General features: G+C 50.2%; 1 protein-coding gene across 3 annotated transcripts in view; it reads left to right on the top strand.

Moving 5' to 3' along the window:
* COL5A3 (collagen type V alpha 3 chain) overlaps positions 1 to 17,923 on the top strand; it is a 44,729-nt gene that overhangs the window by 9,514 nt on the left and 17,292 nt on the right. For 2 of the 3 annotated variants that reach the window (XM_086409206.1, XM_086409207.1), the window contains exons 7-37: positions 49 to 162; positions 267 to 413; positions 1,941 to 1,988; positions 2,061 to 2,102; positions 2,422 to 2,484; positions 2,992 to 3,066; positions 3,168 to 3,251; positions 3,623 to 3,679; positions 3,777 to 3,830; positions 4,383 to 4,436; positions 5,513 to 5,566; positions 5,649 to 5,702; positions 5,896 to 5,949; positions 6,525 to 6,569; positions 6,681 to 6,734; positions 6,919 to 6,963; positions 7,823 to 7,876; positions 8,006 to 8,050; positions 9,191 to 9,244; positions 9,346 to 9,390; positions 9,528 to 9,581; positions 11,278 to 11,322; positions 11,432 to 11,485; positions 11,623 to 11,730; positions 12,152 to 12,205; positions 15,763 to 15,816; positions 16,749 to 16,793; positions 16,976 to 17,029; positions 17,154 to 17,198; positions 17,598 to 17,651; positions 17,743 to 17,796. In XM_086409206.1, coding sequence (XP_086265332.1) covers positions 49 to 162; positions 267 to 413; positions 1,941 to 1,988; positions 2,061 to 2,102; positions 2,422 to 2,484; positions 2,992 to 3,066; positions 3,168 to 3,251; positions 3,623 to 3,679; positions 3,777 to 3,830; positions 4,383 to 4,436; positions 5,513 to 5,566; positions 5,649 to 5,702; positions 5,896 to 5,949; positions 6,525 to 6,569; positions 6,681 to 6,734; positions 6,919 to 6,963; positions 7,823 to 7,876; positions 8,006 to 8,050; positions 9,191 to 9,244; positions 9,346 to 9,390; positions 9,528 to 9,581; positions 11,278 to 11,322; positions 11,432 to 11,485; positions 11,623 to 11,730; positions 12,152 to 12,205; positions 15,763 to 15,816; positions 16,749 to 16,793; positions 16,976 to 17,029; positions 17,154 to 17,198; positions 17,598 to 17,651; positions 17,743 to 17,796 — 1,863 coding nt within the window. Of the gene's footprint in view, positions 1 to 48; positions 163 to 266; positions 414 to 1,940; positions 2,103 to 2,421; positions 2,485 to 2,991; positions 3,067 to 3,167; positions 3,252 to 3,622; positions 3,680 to 3,776; positions 3,831 to 4,382; positions 4,437 to 5,512; positions 5,567 to 5,648; positions 5,703 to 5,895; positions 5,950 to 6,524; positions 6,570 to 6,680; positions 6,735 to 6,918; positions 6,964 to 7,822; positions 7,877 to 8,005; positions 8,051 to 9,190; positions 9,245 to 9,345; positions 9,391 to 9,527; positions 9,582 to 11,277; positions 11,323 to 11,431; positions 11,486 to 11,622; positions 11,731 to 12,151; positions 12,206 to 15,762; positions 15,817 to 16,748; positions 16,794 to 16,975; positions 17,030 to 17,153; positions 17,199 to 17,597; positions 17,652 to 17,742; positions 17,797 to 17,923 lie in introns of all 3 variants that reach the window. The other variant, XM_086409208.1, reaches the window with a different exon arrangement.

The raw sequence follows: 17,923 nt of genomic DNA, 5'->3' as shown, positions 1-17,923 counted from the left end.
CTCTCTTCCGCCTTGATTGACCTGGTACTCTCTCTGTCCTTCCTCCAGACCTCCACTGACATCCCCAAGACAGAGACACCAGAACCAACTCTGTCTCCGACACCCACGCCTTTGGTCATCACCACAACTGTGACCTTTGGTAGCAATGTCACCATCCTAGAGGTTGGTGGGAAGTGGACGGGGCTGGAAGGGAAGGTCCTGGGGTGGTGGTGGCGGCAGACAATGAAGAGCTCGGGGCAAACTTTGGTCTGTTCCAATGTCCTCAGGAGGGCCTGGACCCTGACAATGGAACTGAACTGGAGACCCTGGAGACTGAGTTAGACAGAGAAGATGAAGAAGAAGGTGATCCCACCATGGGCCCCCACTTCCGGGCAGCAGAACAGTCATGGAATACTGAGTTCCAGATCTTTCCTGTGAGTTTGGGTGGCTTAGGTGCAGGGACTCCTTCCTGGAGCCACACATGGCCACATTCTTTTTTTTTTGCTTTCTTTGCTCTTGCCTAGAATGCCTTCCCACCACCCCAGTGCAGTTGACAAATATTTATCTACAGATACTGTGCTAATGTGACAGGCATTGTGCTAATCAATGGCTCTGTGGGTAGGGTGATTCATTTGGCTTTTAGTCTAGGCATGATGAGAAGCCCTCTGGAGAGGGAACATGACTTGGGAGTTTTCAAAGCTCTCTCTGGTGCTGAACAGCCTGTGGACTGTAGGGGGAGCCAGAAGGGCAGCAGGGAAACCAGCGGTCTATGCAAAAGGAGAATCCTGCGGACAGAAGAGCCTGGCCCGCTACAGTCCACGGGGTCGCAAAGAGTAGGACACGTCTGAGTGATTAATACACACATGCATGCAAAATAGAAAGTGGTAACCTGGATGAGAGTGGTGGTGGTTGGGGGAGGGCGGAGGGGGCGGATAGAGACGAGTGGACTGACTTGAACCGTGCCCCATTTTGCTCTTGCTGCTGAAGGTGAAGAAAGATGCTAAGATGACTGGGGAGATGCATGGTGGCACCACTGAGTAAGATGGGGAAGCCTGAAGGAGGAGCAGGTGGAAAGGGTCAATGATCTTATTTCGGATGTGCTAAATTGGCAACTGGGCTTGCCTGGTGGCTCAGTGGTAAAGAACCCGCCTGCCAGTGCAGGAGACGCTGATTCGATCACTGGGTTGGGAAGATCCCCTGGAGAAGAAAATGACAACCCTCTCCCATATTCTTGCCTGGAAAATCCCATGGACAGAGGAGCCTGGTGGGGGCTTCAGTCCATGTGGTCCCAGACTTGACTGAGTGACTGAACAACAGTGACAAATTGGCAACCCTTGTTCGGTTGTCAGTGCAAGTGATTGGTTAGAAAATTCTGGAGCTCAAGGGGTGGTCTAGACTGGAGATAAAGACTTAGAACTCATTAGCAGAGAGATTCTATCTTTAGTCCAGGGATTGGAGGAGCTTGTCTAGAAAAATACTGCAGATAGGGAAGGCATCTAGGTTCTAGCCTTGATGTTGGACAAGGAAGAAGGTGAATAATCCTACCATCTTACCCTGAGTGCTTGTGATGTGCTAAGCATTGTTTTAACTTCTTCATCCTCCCATGGGATATATAGAGCAGGCTTTGACCCATGAACTTTGCACGTGAGTCTGCAGGAGTTAAATAAGTCTGTAGGAGTTGAATAAGTTGAATAAGTGAGAGGCAGTTCCAGGATTAAGATCTCACAGCATGCCCCAGAATTCATGGTCTTCACCTTGCTGCAGCACAGCCAGCTCAAAACTGGAAGCTGAGCTGCTGGAAACATATTGGTTGAAGAAAGAACAACAGAGGCAGCTCAGAGAATGGACTCTGTGTATGCATGTGTGTGTGTGTGTGTGTGTTTAGTGTAAAGTCAGTTAGCTGAGAGTTCTGTGTCTGAGTTCCAGGCTCACATCTGTTTTCTTTCCACCCCCTGCTCCAGGGTGCTGGGGAGAAAGGAGAAAAAGGAGAACCAGCTGTGGTCGAACAGGTAAGGGGTCTGGGGCTGGCAGAGTTGAAGGGGTATGGGCAAGAATGGGGGTCACACTCCTTTCTCCCCCAGGGACAGCAGTTTGAAGGACCCCCAGGAGCCCCGGGACCCCAAGTGAGTCATGACTGCATTCCCCTCTTCTTGCCTTTTACTTCCAGTTGGGGTGTTTGATCTCCCCGGGTGCGGAGTTGGAGTGTAATGTTGCCAGATCATTCAATGACTGTTAGATACTTGAGGCTCAAAAGATGAATAAAAAACGGGATTGAGATGTAAAGTTGGAGGTTTATATGGATCAGCGTAGCATTGAGGGGCCAGGAGTGGCTCAAGGATGGGGTAGGAAGGTCAACACGGGGCCGAGGTCAGTGGTGGGCCACAAGTCCCCTTGGCTCAGACTTTGCACTTCTCATGACCTCTGTACCTCTGTCTGCAACAGGGGGTGGTTGGCCCCTCAGGCCCTCCTGGCCCCCCAGGATTCCCTGGAGACCGTGGTCTACCGGTAAGAGAGTCTCTCTGGCATGTAACCTTTGGGGAGAGGGAGATTTCAAGCTGTGGAGCTGAAGCTGGGAGCATGGCTGGGGCTGGGGACATCACCTTGGGGCTGGCACTGACCCCTCCTGCTCATCTTTCTCCCCATTCGTGAATTGCCATCTGGCTCCTCTTCCATCTTAGGGGTGGGGCTATCCCCTGCTTTTTTCCTTCTGTCTCTATCCTTGAGTGTTTTTTGTCTCTTTCTCTCTATGTCTGTCTCCTCATCTCTCTTTCATCTGTCTCCTTTCTGTTTCTGTCTCTTTCACTTTTCATCACTTTCTCCCTCCCTCCCTCAATTTCTCTGTGTTTGTCTTGTCTTCTGTATCTTCTCTCTCCCTGCCCCCCTCTTTCCATCTCTCTGCCTTCACCTGTCTCTCTCCCTCTCTCCCGCTCTGTTTCTCTCTGTCCCCTCCTTCCCCTATCTTTTGCTCCATCTCTCTATCTCCATCCCTCTGTGTCTCTCTTCCTCTCTCAGGGCCCTGCTGGCCTCCCAGGCATCCCTGGCATGGATGGGATCCGGGGTCTCCCAGGCACTGTGATCATGATGCCGGTAAGAGGGAGACAGGCTGGCCTGGCCTTGGGGAGTGGAGTCCTGACCCAGGAAGTGGGGACCTCTTGTAGAAGTTACCCTCACTACTAGTTGCCCTCTAGTTCCAGTTTGCAAGAGGCTCTCACAAAGGACCCCCAGTATCCTTCCAGCAGGCCCAGGCTCAGGCAGTCCTGCAACAAGCTCAGGTGAGGGGAGGATAATCCGGGGACTGTTGGAGGGTGGGGCTTCCCCATTGGCTCAGCGGTAAAGAATCTGCCTGCAATTCAGGAGATGTAGGTTTGATCCCTGGGTCGGGAAGATCCCCTGGAGAGGGGAATTGCAACCCACTCGGGTATTCTTGCCTGGAGAATTCCATGGACAGAGGAGCCTGGCAGGCTACTGTCTATGAGGTAGCATATAACTGAGCATGCGTGTCAGGAGCTAATGGGAGGACATTGAGAGAATGACAAAGATGGGAGACTCTGAATAGTCAGGAGACAGGTGGATATTTAACTCTTGATGATGATTTTGTGGGGGTGTGGAAGACTTGAGGCTTTGTTCCCCTCTGTCTCTTCAGCTCTCTATGAAAGGCCCTCCTGGCCCGGTGGGGCTCACTGGACGCCCGGGTCCCGTGGTGAGTAAGGAGGCTGCGTGGAAGAGGGAACACATCCGTGGAGATGACTCTAACTCAAACTCCCTCTAAGTGCATCACCCTATTTTTCTTCTCCAAGGGTCTCCCTGGGTATCCAGGTCTGAAAGGAGAGATGGGAGAAATGGGGCCGCAGGTGAGATTGGTGGGGTGAGGGGCAGGGTGGATGGGAAGGTGGATGTCTCCCATGGCCACAGGGTAAAGTGCGAGTTGGGGAAAATAGCAAAAGGGCTGATGATACACTTGCAATTACTGCCTTTTTGATGTTTGAAATTGTGGTGCTGGAGAGTCCCTTGGACAGCCAGGAGAGCAAACTAGTCAATCCTAAAGGAAGTCAACCCTGAATATTTGTTAGAAGGACTGATCCTGAAGCTGAAGCTCCAATAACTTGGCCACCTAATTCGAAGAGCCAGCTCATTAGAAAAGATGCCGATGCTGGGAAAGATTGAAGGCAGGAGGAGAAAGGGGCAACAGAGGATGAGATGGTTGGATAATATCACAAACTTGATGGACATGACTTTGAGTAAACTTCAGAAGATAATGAAGGACAAGGAAGCCTGTCATGCTGCAGTCCATGGGGTCGCAAAGAGTCAGACACGACTTAGTGACTGAACACAACAGGGAATGACCTAAATTAAGTCCTTACTCTTTGTTAGTCTTTTTCTGCCTCCTTTTCTTTCTCTTCTAGGGTCCCCGAGGGCTTCAGGGACCTCATGGGCCCCCTGGCCGAGAGGGAAAGATGGTGAGTGATTCGTATGTCTTCAGGTCATCCCTTAGCCATCTCTCAGCACCCAACACGAGCCTCGGCTCTGTGTTCTCAGGGTCTGCTGGTGTCATTGGTGGGATAAGAGCACTGAGGACAGGGAATGGCAGTCCACTGAGGGTTATGGACTGCCGTTCCCAGTCAAGGGTGACAAAGGAAGCTGGCCAGGTCATGGAATCAGGGAGGACCAGCTGAGGAATGATGCTTGAGTTGAGATTTGAGGTATAACCAGGGAAACAGGAGGGGAAGGGCATTCCAAGCAAAGGAACAGTACATGCAAAAGGAAAGACTGGCACATTGGGGAAAATGATAATTCCAGATAGTATTAATGTTCCATGGGGAACATACAGCAAGGAGATTAATGCAGACTGAAGATGGGGGCTTTTTTTTTTAAGTGTACTCTTCTCTTTTCAAAAAATTTATTTGTAAAAAATTTATTTATTTTTAATTTTTCTGACTGTCCTGGGTCTTCCTTGCTGTGAAGGGCTTTCTGTAGTTGCAGTGAGTGGGGCCACCCTCTCGTTGTGGAGCACAAGCTTCTCATCGTGGTGGCTTCTCTCATTGTGGAGCACAGGCTCTAGGGCCCACGGGCTTCAGTAGTTGTAGCTCATGGGCTCTAGAGCTCAGGCTCGGTAGTTGCGGTGTACAGGCTTAGTTGCAGTGTGGCATGTTGGATCTTCCTGGATCAATTCTCAACCACTGGACCAAAAAGGAAGTCCTCTTTTTATTTTATTTTATTTTTTGGCCATGCGGTATGTGGGAATCTTAGTTCCCCAACCAGAGATGGAACCCTTGCCCCCTTGCAGTGGAAGCATGGAGCCCCAACCACTGGACTGCCAGGGAATTCCCTGAAGACGAGGGTTCTTCATTTTTGTGATGCTGGTAACTCGGATTAGAGAAAGGGCACTAGGGATAAAGAGTAATGGATGGGTTTGAGATATACTTGAGAGGTTCAATTAGTACACAGCGAAACCACCAGCACAAGGGACTGCATGAGGAAGGTACTCCCCACATGGCAGTAGATGTCCTGACTATGTCACCCCTACCCCCCACAGGGCCGCGCTGGAGCAGATGGGGCTCGGGGCCTCCCCGGCGCCACGGGACCTAAGGTAGGTGATGTGGCCAGGACTGGGACTTGGAGGGACTGTCAGGGTAGAGGATTCAAGGCTCAGATGGTATCTTTTTGTGCAGGGTGATCGGGGCTTTGATGGCCTGCCAGGGCTGCCTGGTGAGAAGGGCCAAAGGGTGAGTGTGTGAGGCCCTTCCCCCACATCCACGCCCCTCCCGATATATTCATGACACTCTCCCCACCCCCAATATCAGAGCCTCCATCCCTGTGTCTGAGTGCTCGCCCCTCACACCCCATCTCCCTTTCTTGGGGGTTGATCTCTACCCTCACCTTTTGACTCTGAATGGCCCTCTGTGTTCCCCACTCCAGGGTGACTTTGGTTATGTGGGGAAACCTGGTCCCCCAGGAGAGGATGGACGGAAGGTAAGTTTGGAAGCAAGTTAGGGGGTGGTTTGGAAGCCAGAAAGCCAGAATGAGGGAAATAGAACATTCAGGAGACTGGGGGAGGGGTGAAGGTCTGCATTGGAGACTCAGGAGGCCCCATCAGGGGCTCAAAAAGACAGATGGAGAGTTGGGGGTTAGTACTAGAGTTACTGGGCTTTCCCTATGGCTCAGCGGTAAAGAATCCACCTGCCAATGCAGGAGACATGGGTCCCATCCCTGGGCGGGGAAGATCCCCTGGAGGAGGAAATGGCAACCCACTCCAGTGTTCTTGCCTAGAGAATCCCATGGACAGAGAAGCCTGGAGACCATGGGGTCGCAAAAGAGTCAGACCTGACTTAGAGACTAAACAACAACTAGAGTTCAGAGGTGAGGCCCGGGACTGCAGGTCCAGACTGGGGTCACGGGCCTGAATTTCAAGTCACGTACACCCAGCTGGCTGGATTCTGCCACAAGTTCTGACTCTGTGATGCCCTGGAAGGGGCTGCCCAGATGAGGGAAGGTGATTCTCTAAAGGTCATACCCTTGCCTCCCCAAGTGATGCCACTTTCCCACAGGGAGCAGAGGGACCTCCAGGGCCCACTGGCCAGGCAGGGGAGCCGGTGAGTATGAGGGACCCCTGGACTGCTTGTCTGACACAGAGGAGGGAGGCAGGCCTCCTTGGGCCTCAGAACAGGGATGCTGGAATAACATTAGCTCCCACTTCCTTGCAGGGCCCTCGAGGACTGATTGGCCCTAGAGGCTCCCCCGGACCCCTGGGACGCCCGGTGAGAACATCACTGTCTTTCTACATCCCTGTTTGTCCTTTCCTCACCATTATCTCCTCTGCATGTCCATTCCTTGCCGCCTGGCTTCTCTGCCCACTCACTGTTCCCCCTGTGCCTCTCAGCGTCTCAGACGCAGGCTCCTCCACGTGTGTCTGCCCTGGTCTCACAGCCTCTCCTCCCCCAGGGTGTGATTGGAAGTGATGGTGCTCCAGGTGCCAAAGGAAATGTGGTACGTGTTCCAATACCTGATGCTTTCTTTCTTTGTCTTTGGCTACACTCAGTCTTTGTTGCTGCACGGGCTTTTTTCTAGTTGCAAGTGGGGGTACTCTCTAGTTGCAGTGCACAGACTTCTCACTGTAGTGGCTTCTCTTGTTGCAGAGCACGGAGGGGCTCTAGGCGCATAGGCTCTAGGTCCATGGGCTGCAGTAGTTGCAGCATGGGGACTCCATAGTTGCGGCTCCCAGGCTCTAGAGCACAGGCTCTATAGTTGTGGCGCACGGGCTTAGTTGTTCCTTGCCATTTGGGATCTTCCCAAATCAGGGATCCAACCTGTGTCTCCTGCATTGGCAGGTGGATTCTTTACCACTGAGCCACCAGGGAAGCCCCACCTGATGCTTTCTTTTAAATTAATGAATGAATTAAAGTTTCGTTTGGGCTGGGTTTTCATTGCTGGGCACAGGCTTTCTCTAGATGTGGCAAGCCGGAGCTACTCCTCACTGTGGTGTGCGGGCTTCTCGTTGCGGTGGCTTCTCCTGTTGCAAAGCATGGGCTCTAGGCACACGGGCTTCAGTAGCTGGCAGCTCATGGGCTCTAGAGTTCGGGCTTAGTACTTGTGGTGCATGGACTCAGTTGCCCTGCGGCATGTGGAATCCTCCTGGACCAGGGGTTGAACCCATGCCCCCTGCATTGGTTGGTGGATTCCCATCCACAGTGCCACCGGGGAAGCCCCCCTGATGCTTTCAGACACTCTGACCCTATGACCACCCATATCCTTGTCCACTCCCATGACCCTTTCCCTCATTTCAACTTCACTGACACCTCAACACCACAACCTTTCCAGCTTCACAGAAACCTCACTTTCTCCCCAGGGTCCTCCAGGAGAACCAGGCCCCCCAGGACAGCAGGGAAATCCTGGGTCCCAGGTTTGAGCTATTTTTCCAATAAGGGGGGGAGGGGTGGTCCATGAAGGTCATAGACCATTCTTAGCTTCTCCAACTTCTGCACTCACTGTCCTTTTCTAATGCTTTTCTTGTCTTTTAAAATATCTCCAGGGAATTCCCGGCCCCCAGGGACCCATCGGCACTCCTGGGGAGAAGGTGAGTGACAGCTCTACGTTTCCCTCCTCCCCTATCGTCTTCTTCCTTCAACTCTGCCTGCAGGAAAAACTTCCCATTGGGCCCCTTTTGTAAGCCATGGATAATGATCAATTGCAGCAGTCCCTAAACAAGCCCAGAGTAACCAAGTGTCATTGTTGGAGAAGGGCTGATGGTGAGAAATAGACCTCGACCGAGTTTAGAGAACAAGGGGATATTATCAAGACATGGGGGAACCTCTCAGAAGCCAGAAAGTATTACCAAGATTCATGGGCCAAGAAATCCTTTTCTTTGGGGTCTTGCAGTGTCGTCTTTGTTCCTCTGCATGTCTGTTTCCATCTCCCCTGAAAGACAGGATTCTTTCTATATACATCTTGAAAAAGCAAAAATGTTAGTCTCTCAGTCACGTCTGATTCTTTCTGACCCCATGGACTGTAGCCCACTACGTGCCTCTGTCCACAAGATTCTTCAGGCAAGAATACTGGAGTGGGTTGCCATTCTCTTCTCCAGGGGACCTTCCCAACCCAGAGATCAAACCCATGTCTCGCGCGTTGCTGGTAGATTCTTTACCGTCTGAGTCTGTTCTTACTTCAACCCTGTTTCTACACAATCTTGTACTGCTCTGTCACTATTTCAGTTCCCAGCTCCTTAGGATCTTACAGTTTCTTTACCCAAACCCATCTGATCATAGTTTCAATGAGACAAGGTGTTGCTTCCCTCAAAATTTCAGGAGAGAGTCTGACTGGCTTAGCTGGGCCAGGATCTCCCCTCTGGACTCATCAACTGTGTGCAGGACATAGAGGGGTCACCACATGCCTGTGTAGACCCACCACTCTTCGGTGGAATTGTGGGTTGAAGGGGCTTCTAAAGGAAGGGGTCCCCCTTCCCAGCATGTCTGTCACACTATTTTTATATCCCTTGCCTGAATTCTCCCAGAAGCAGAGGCTTTCTGAGGCATAGAGAGGGGAGGCGGCTTGTCCAGGGTCATACAGCAAGTTCGGAATTGCTGAGAATAGATTGCTTGACCAGTAGGATCTGCTTTTTCTCTAACCTTGAGGTAGCTGCATGTCTGAGCAGGGATTTCCTGGTGGAATGCCAGGCCCTGAGACGCTGTATCTCTCCCTACTTTTCATCTTCTTTCAGGGTCCTCCTGGAAACCCAGGAATTCCAGGCCTCCCAGGATCTGAAGGCCCTCCGGTGAGAACTAGATTCTGGGAGAAAGAGGAAGGAGAAGGGAGAGGCTTGGGAGTTTGGATGGCAAATCAGGTCTTTGACAACTCAGAACGTCTTTCTCCCAGGGTCACCCAGGTCATGAGGGCCCAACAGGAGAGAAAGGGGCCCAGGTAAGGGACCTGAAGAGGGGCTGATTTGGGGATGGGGGTTGGCAGGCAGGGCCAGGAGTCTCATGAGAAGAGAGAGGAGGGCGCTGGGAACATGGAGGGGGAAGAACAGGTTGACGCTGATCTTATCTCCATCTCAGGGTCCAGCAGGGTCAGCAGGCCCTCCGGGCTATCCAGGACCTCGGGGTGTGAAGGTAAGTGATGCTTTGGGCCTGCAGTTAGGGCTGATTCATCAGCACTGACTTCGGGAAGCTGGCTCCATCAGACACTTCTACAAGAGTGTGAGAGAGGAATCAGCCCGCCAGGCAAGGTGCGGTGGAACTGGCCCTATGCAGTAGGGTGTGTTCTACTTTGAAGCTGAACAGCCAAAGGGTAACATTACAGCATAGTTGTCACCTTGCAGTTGGGAATAGTTTAACCCATTACAGGCTGAACCCCACTGTTAAGCACACACATCACATCCCTAGGTCAACACATTATAATCAAGCAGGGTTGTTTTAAAAGCTCAAATAGATAGCCAGTGGGAATGTGCTGTTTGATGCAGAGAGCTTAAATCAGTGCTCTGTGACAACCTAGAGGGGTGGCATGGGGTGGGAGGTGAGAGGGAAGTTTAAGAGGGAGGGGACATATGTATACCTATGGCTGATTCTTGTTGATGTATGGCAGAAACCAATACAACATTATAAAGCATGTATCCTTCAATTAAAAATAAATAAATTAAAACAAACAAAAGCAACAAAAACTCAAGCCAAGAGCCATACAATCTACAAGCCTAGAATTGCTAGGACCACTTGAGAGCTGTACTGAATAGAGACTTACTGTTGACCAGCTGTAGGGACATTGTAATTAAAATATGTGTGGTAGCTAAGTCCAGTTACCTTGTAGCTAAGTACAGGTATCCATCACCTGTAGTCTAAGAACAGAGTTTGGTTAGTCTAAGAACAGTCTAAAAGCCACATTTTCGCATTGTAGACAAGCTTCACCCTATAGCCAAGGAGGTGTAGTTATGTTGTAGCTGGCCATGAAGTCCTGTGGGTGTCCAAACTCAGAGTTCCATTGAAAGTCAGGCATGGTTTTCTATGTACAGTTGAAGGCTATGTTTTGGCTGAGTCTAGTTACACCATAGCCATGGTCAGAGAACAATTGTGGTCAAACTTGGTTACATCGTGGTCAATGAATTGCCCTGTGGCTAGAGACAGTCATGATAGTGTCAAAACACATAGTTACATCGTATCCAAGGGTAACTTCATTGTAGTCACTGAATTCCATTATAGTGTGTCTCCCTGTGGCTGGAAACAGTCATGCTATTGTCAAAACATAGTTATAGTGTATCCAAGTACAATTTCATTTAACTCACTGAGCTCAGTTACACTGTAGCCGAGTGCAGCTTTTCTTATGGCCCAAGCCAAGAATTTGGTGTGAGCAGCATCTGGGCTTGCACTGAGCAGTCTCACTGTAGCCAAGCACAGACTCCCCTTGTTGCCAGGCACAGAGTCGCACTGTATCCAGCACAATGGGAAACATTCCTTCGCCTTTAGAATGAAGCTGGGTTCTGGAATGTTCATCCTTTTCCTCCTGCCAGAAGGAACTGTGGACACAGTGTCCCTAGGAGATGGAAATCAATTACTTGGAAATTTGGCCTTCCCTTCACACCCCCACACAGATGATCTTGGGAGGCTGCCAGTGAGAAGGGGCGGGGGAAATGAACCTCTTGTACACCATACTAGCAGATGATGGGACAAGATAATTTTCTCTGGGGCTGCTGCCCACCCCCTCCCTCTAGTCCTGCATCCTCTTGGGACTGTCCTGGCTGTTTCAGGGCAGAGGACTGAGTTCAGGGCCCTTCTTAAGTGGGGGCAGCATGGGGACTGAGAGCTTCTTTCTTTTCAGGGTACCTCTGGCAACCGGGGCCTCCAGGGGGAGAAAGGAGAGAAGGTAAGAAAGAAGGGGATTCCTTGGGAGAGGGGAACCCTAATATTGGGGCTCTGACTCTGCCCCTTCATGAAAACCTTGACTTCTGATCTCTGTACTGTCTTCCACCCAGGGAGAGGATGGTTTCCCAGGCTTCAAGGGTGATGCGGGGCTTAAAGGAGATCGGGTAAGATGATCTCCAAGGGAGGAGTCTGGTGAATCTGGGGGACTTGGGAAAAACAGTGAGGAGGTGAACTGGGGCAAAGACAGCGGGCAGGGATGACAAAGAAGGACTATTATCAGGGTTTCTCCCTTCTGTTCCAGGGGCAACCCGGACCTCCAGGTCCTCGGGGAGAGGATGGTCCGGAGGGGCTAAAGGGGCAGGAGGGGCTGCTTGGCGAGGAGGGTCCCCCAGGCTCAGCTGGGGAGAAGGTGAGTGGACCTGGTCACCCGCCTCCAGTCTGTCCCCAGCTTCCTGCAGTCAAGGTGTTCCCTGGCCCTTTGCCCTCAGCCTTCTGTCTTTTTATCTCCAACTTTAGGAGGCTCTCCACTTCTTCACTTCTGCAGCTCAGCATGATAGAGCAATGCAATGCACTCTATCTTATTTATATCCCATAACCACTATAGGCAACAGACATTTTTATCCCCATTCTACAGACAAGTAAACTGAGATTTGGAACAGTTGAATGAGCTGTCCAAGGACATGCCCCTAGCAGACAGGGACCAGGAGTTGAACCCATGTTTCCCTGGATCCCACCCTCCTCCCTTTGCCACCGTGCCCCAGCCATCCTGCCCCTCCCCCACTGACCCCCAAATTGCAATCTCTGACTTTTTTCCTACAATCTCTCTGCAGGGCAAGCTTGGCGTGCCGGGTCTCCCAGGTTATCCAGGACGTCCAGGCCCTAAGGTCAGATGCTAGGAGGCAGGTGGTGGGCAAGGGTAGGGTTTAGAGACTGATTAACATCTGGGGTTCTAGGCTGTGGTCTGGGGGGTGTGAACTGGCCACCTCATGGGGCACTGAAAATGTAAGATGTGGGCTTTGGCATCAAACTTAGGCTCAAATACCCAAGCTTATCTGCTAAGTGGCCTTGGGTAAGTCACTCCTCACCTGCTAAGTGACCTTGAGTAAGTCACCCCCTAATACCTGCTAAATGAACTTGAACAAGTCTATTGAGCCATTTTTCTCAGTTGCAAAATGGAGATACCAGCAGTAGCTACCTCATCAATTTGATTATAATAATGTTGATGATTTTGGTGATAATAAATCTGTAGGACCCTCTTACTGGTATGATTGAGGTTGGCTCAAACAAAAAGTCAGTAAAGAGCAGAATCATAAAAAACATGCAGCTTACATATCTCGAATTAATTATAACTTAGAATGTATTTATGTAAAAATGTACATTGGCTGCCAGTGTGTTGATGGATGAGGCTATTGGTAAGACGTGTCTCTCTGCCTCAGCCACACCCGTGTTACATCACTGATGATTTGTAGTTTTTGTTTACATAAAGCGGAGCAGAAAAATCCAAGACATTTGGAAGAAATCTGAGCACAGAATCCTCGAGTTCCATACTTTTGGCGCCTTGTTCTGGCACAGTTATCTTGCGTTTGTGTGTCCTAAGTCTCTTCGGTTGTGTCTGACTCTTTTCAATCCCATGGACTGTGGCCCGCTAGTCTCTGTCCATGGGCTTCTCCAGGCCGAATGCTGGAGTGGGTTGCCACGCCCTCCTGCAAGGGATCTTCCCGCCTCTAACCCGCCCCTTACCCAACCGCCCCCACGTTCTTGACCCCGCCCCTGGCGCTGCCTCTGAGGCTGCCCTTTAACCAGGGCCCTGCATACCCTGGATGCCCTGCCTGCGTGCATGCTAAGTAGCTTCAGTCATGTCCGACTCTTTGCGACCCCATGGACTGTGGCCCGCTAGGCTCCTCTGTCCGTGGGATTCTCCAGGCCAAGAATACTGGAGTGGGTTGCCATGCCCTTCTCCAGGGGATCTCCCAGACCCAGGGATGGAACCCACCTCTCTTACTCCTGAGTTGGCAGATGAGTTCTTTACCACTAGCACCACCTGGGAAGCCCCATAGTTATCTTGCTCATGTCTATCTAATTTGACAGTGATTTTTTAAAAAATTGCTTTCCTTTATGTTAAATCTTTTCCATTTCTCTCTCTCTCTCTCTTTTTTTGGGGTTGAACTCTGCTGTTTGCAGCATCTTAGATCCCAAGACCAGGAATTGAACCCAGGCCCTCAGCAGTGAAAGCGCTGAGTCTTAACCACTGAACTGCCAGGGAATTCTTGTCTTTTCCATGTAACTTTGATCTTAGAGATATCTTTCTTTTCCCTTTCTGCATTTCATCAGTTTTCATAAGCTTTCATTAAATCACATGAGTCCATTGGCAAGGGTAACTGCTATAAACAGGTTTGGGAATTAACTCAAGGCACCAAAATTCAGAGCAGAACTCAGCCTGTTGGAGCAGGAATTCCTGGGAGTTCAAAGAAATTCAAAGGCTCGAAGCCAAGGCTGAGCAGCGTGCCTTGAGCATCAAGCAATGAACACATTACAGGAGGCCTGATGTATCAGTTAAGTTGAAGTCAGTTTTGGGTTGCTAGAATAAAAATGCCTTGGACTGGATGTTTTAAACATAGAAATTTGTTTTGGAGGCCAAAAGTCTGAGATCAGAGCGCCAGCATGGTTGGATTCTATGAGGGCTTTCTTCCTGGTTTGTAGATGAACATTTTCTGTCTTTGTCCTCACATAGTGGAGGAAAAGGCCCTGATGCTGGAAAATATTGAAGGCAAAAGGAGAAGGGGGCAGCAGAGGATGAGATGGTTGGATGGCATCACAGACTCAATGGACATAAATCAGCAAATTTTGGGAGATAGTGAAGGACAGGGAAACCTGGCATGCTACAGTCCATGGGGTCACAAAAAGTCGAACATGATTTAACGACTGAACAACAACAAAGGAGAGAGGGAGGAGCCAGAGAGAGAGACAGACCGAGAGAGAGATAGTCTCCTTTCTTTAAAAAAAAACCTTTTTATTTTGTATTGGGGTATAGCCAATTAACAATGTTGTGATAGTTTCAGGTAAACCAAGAAGGGACTCAGTCATACATATGCATGTATCCATTCTCCCCCAAACTCCCCTCCCATCCAGGCTGCCACATAACATTGAGCAGAGTTCCCTGTGCTCTACAGTAGGTCCTTGTTGGTTACCCATTTTAAATATAGCAGTGTGTACATGTCCATCCCAAACTCCCTAACTATCCCTTCCCCCATCCTTCCCCCTGGCAACCATAGGTTGGTTCTCTAATTCTGTGAGTCTCTTTCTGTTCTGCAAGTAAGTTTGTTTGTATCATTTCTTTTCAGATTCCATATATAAGGGATGTCATACGATATTTCTCCTTCTTTGTCTGATGCTTACTTCACTCAGTATGTCTAGTCTCCTCTTCTTATAAGGACACTAATCCTATTTACGAGGCCCCTACCCTCATGACTTACTTAGTTCCCAAAGGTTCCACCTCCAAATATTATCACACTAGGGATTGAGGACTCAACATGAATTTTTGGAAGACACAAACATTCAGCCCATAGCAGTTACTAATTGCGTGAGTAACAATGACAGTTAACATTCGTTGAATTCATACTATGTACCAAGTACTTTGTAACAAAAATAAAACTAAACAAGACACTTTCTACACATATCCCATCTATCCTAACCAGAACCTTGTTCATATCATCCCAGGCTACAAACAGGGAGTCTGGTGCTCAGAGAGTTTCAGCCATTTGTCTAGGGCCACACAGCTAGTCCAGAGATGGATCTAGGATTCAAAACACAGTGAGGGGTGGGAGGGGATATTGGAGCCTATGATGTCTTCTCCCCAGGTCAAGGGAGGATGCCTCCAAGATGGGCAGGAAAGCAACTACTGGAGTCAGTTAATAAGTATTGAGTAAGTGCCCACCATATGCCAGGCAGTGGGGATTAGGACTAGAGTGTTATGTCCTAGTCATTGAATAACTAAGCAGACAAGCAGGTCATTTCAAGACAAATATTATGGGGGAAACAAAATAGGAAAATGTGTTAGTGCATGATTTGAGGATGAGGTGGTCAGGATGGTGGTGGGAGGCTTCTTGAAGGAGGTGACATCTGAATGAGATCTAGATGAGGAGGGGATCTAAGAAGAGAATTTTAGGCAAAGGCAGACAGTGCAAAGGCCCTGAGGCAGGAATGTACTGGTATGTGAGTAGCATTAAAGGGGCTAGTGTGGCTGGAAAGGAGTGAGCAAGAGGAGAGAGGTGAGGATGCCTGAGGGCTGTCTTGGAGGAGGCAGGGGCTGGAGGGACCAAAGAAGCCTCTGGAATCAGTCACCTGGAAATGCCTGAAAAGATGGGATGACCAAATGGAGGGCTAACATTGCCCACCACCCATTCCTCATCTCCATTTCTTCTCTCTCATTCTCTTGATTCAGGGATCTATTGGCTTTCCGGGACCTCTGGGACCATTAGGAGAAAAAGGGAAGCGGGTGAGTCATGATCTAGGGGTCAGTGGGGAGGGGAAGGGCTCGCATGAGAGGAGGAGTATGTGTGGCTATGCGTGACAGCAGGTGGGACCATAGGCAGGTGTGTCTGTGCCTGGAAGCACTGTGTGCACACACATTGCCACATGCAATGCAGGGCACATGTAGGTGATCCCACCTGGCCCTACAGCACGTGTGCCCATGTGCCATGTGCATCCTACATGCCCTTCAGTGCAAATCAGATGGGACCTGGATGCTGCAGCCTCGGGGCTTGTGACTGGGTGAACAAGGGCACCAGCTGCATGTCTGTTGTGTGACTGTGGGCATAAATGCATGAAAGGGCATGTTGATGTGTGTTAAAGAATAGGGAAACACACATAGGAATATGTATTTCTATGCACCTGAGGGATTGTGTACACATGCGTGCATTGTTTGGCTATGTGTGCACTGCAGCTATGTAAATGGATATTGTGTATATGCACTCATCATGTACACCACTGTGTTTATCAAGACCGTGTCCTCACATGAGCCCATGTACATATGTGTTTACTACATTGGGTAGACACATGGGCAAAGAACATATTACCTGACAAGCTCCATGTGTCATCTCGAAGCTGTGGTCACCCCTTGCATGCCATGGTGGCACACAATCCTGTATGCATACCATGCAGCTGTGATAATTAAACAGGTGTCTGTGTGAGTGAACATGCTTCTAGGGGTGGACCCTCTAGGTACAATCCTAATATAACTGGGTGTCTGTCATCTTTTCATAGTTGGGTGTGTAAGTTGTCTTTATGTATCTGAGTGAGTGAAAGGCTTGCAAATGAATGTGAGACAGACATCTTCCAGGTCTCTGACTGGGTGTATTTGTGTGTTTCTGTCCTGTCTTTGCACCATCACCACCTTCTCCTTCCCCCTCGCCCCAATTTATGTTCCAGGGGAAGGCTGGGCAGCCAGGCCTGGAAGGAGAGCGGGGACCACCAGTAAGAAAATGGGGACAGGGCCAGAAAGATGGGCTACGAGGGGAGAGGTGGGTGGGAAGAGAGTTTGGGGGATGTCGGTGGTCCTTGGGTGGTCACAGAGGGAAGGGACCCTAAGGACTCGGCCTCACTTCCTGGCTCCCGCCCCCCCACCCCTGCCTAATCTTTGCTTCTTTTCACTTCAGGGTGCCCGTGGAGAGAGAGGGCAACCAGGTGCCACAGGGCAGCCGGGCCCCAAGGTATGGAGAGGGTGGGTGGCCAGGTACCCCCATGCAAGCCTTCTGGTTCAGGCCCACCAAGTCCCTCCCAACACATCCCTGTTGAGTTTGTTCTGCAGCCTGAGTCTAATTCATTCTATCCTAGGGTGATGTGGGCCAGGACGGAGCCCCTGGGTTCCCTGGAGAAAAGGTAAGTGAGTGAGTGAGTGAGTTTGTGTGTGTCTGTGTGATTCTGGCGGGGAGACAAGCCCAGAAGGTAGGGAGACATTATAATGCAGAATGCAGAAAGAGCCTCTGATATCCGAGAGCTGTGAGTTCAAGTCTTAACTTTGCTGCTCACCTGCTCTGTGACCTTGGTTGAGTCACCTAACCTCTCTGCCTCGGTTTCTCCCTCCACCAAATGAGAATAACCACAGTCCCCCTCCCAAAGTGCTGCTGTGGCAAATGAAATGACTTCCTGCAGGTAGAATGCTTGACCCCATGCCTGGCCTGCAGGAAGCACCCAGAATGCTTGTTGTCATTAGGTGGGACTCAGAGGGAGGGGGAGGAAAGCAGAAAGGATGCTCTAATGATTCTGCTTCCGTTTCAGGGCCTCCCAGGTCTGCAAGGTCCTCCTGGGTTCTCTGGACCAAAGGGTCCCCCTGTAAGTCAGCATATCCTGCTGGGGAGAGGGGGAACCAGGCAGTGGGGAAACTCCTTATTGTGCTTCAGCTCTCTCATGCTTTGTCCATCAGGGTCCCCAGGGAAAAGATGGGGTACCTGGACACCCTGGACAGAGAGGAGAATTGGTGAGCAACCCTTTGACCTCTGACCCCTGACCCCATTGAGCTCTTCATTTCTTCCACTCCATGATACTTTTTTTCATTTATATTTTATTAAAAAAAAATTTTTTTTTTGGCCACATCTTGTGGCATG

This window comes from Bos grunniens, chromosome 7 (genome assembly GCF_055505025.1).
Source record: "Bos grunniens cultivar Pamir isolate PY7600 chromosome 7, Bosgru_T2T1.0, whole genome shotgun sequence".
NCBI classification, from domain to species: domain Eukaryota; kingdom Metazoa; phylum Chordata; class Mammalia; order Artiodactyla; family Bovidae; genus Bos; species Bos grunniens.
Note: the sequence above shows the minus strand (reverse complement) of the source record. Positions and strands in the feature narration are given on the sequence as shown.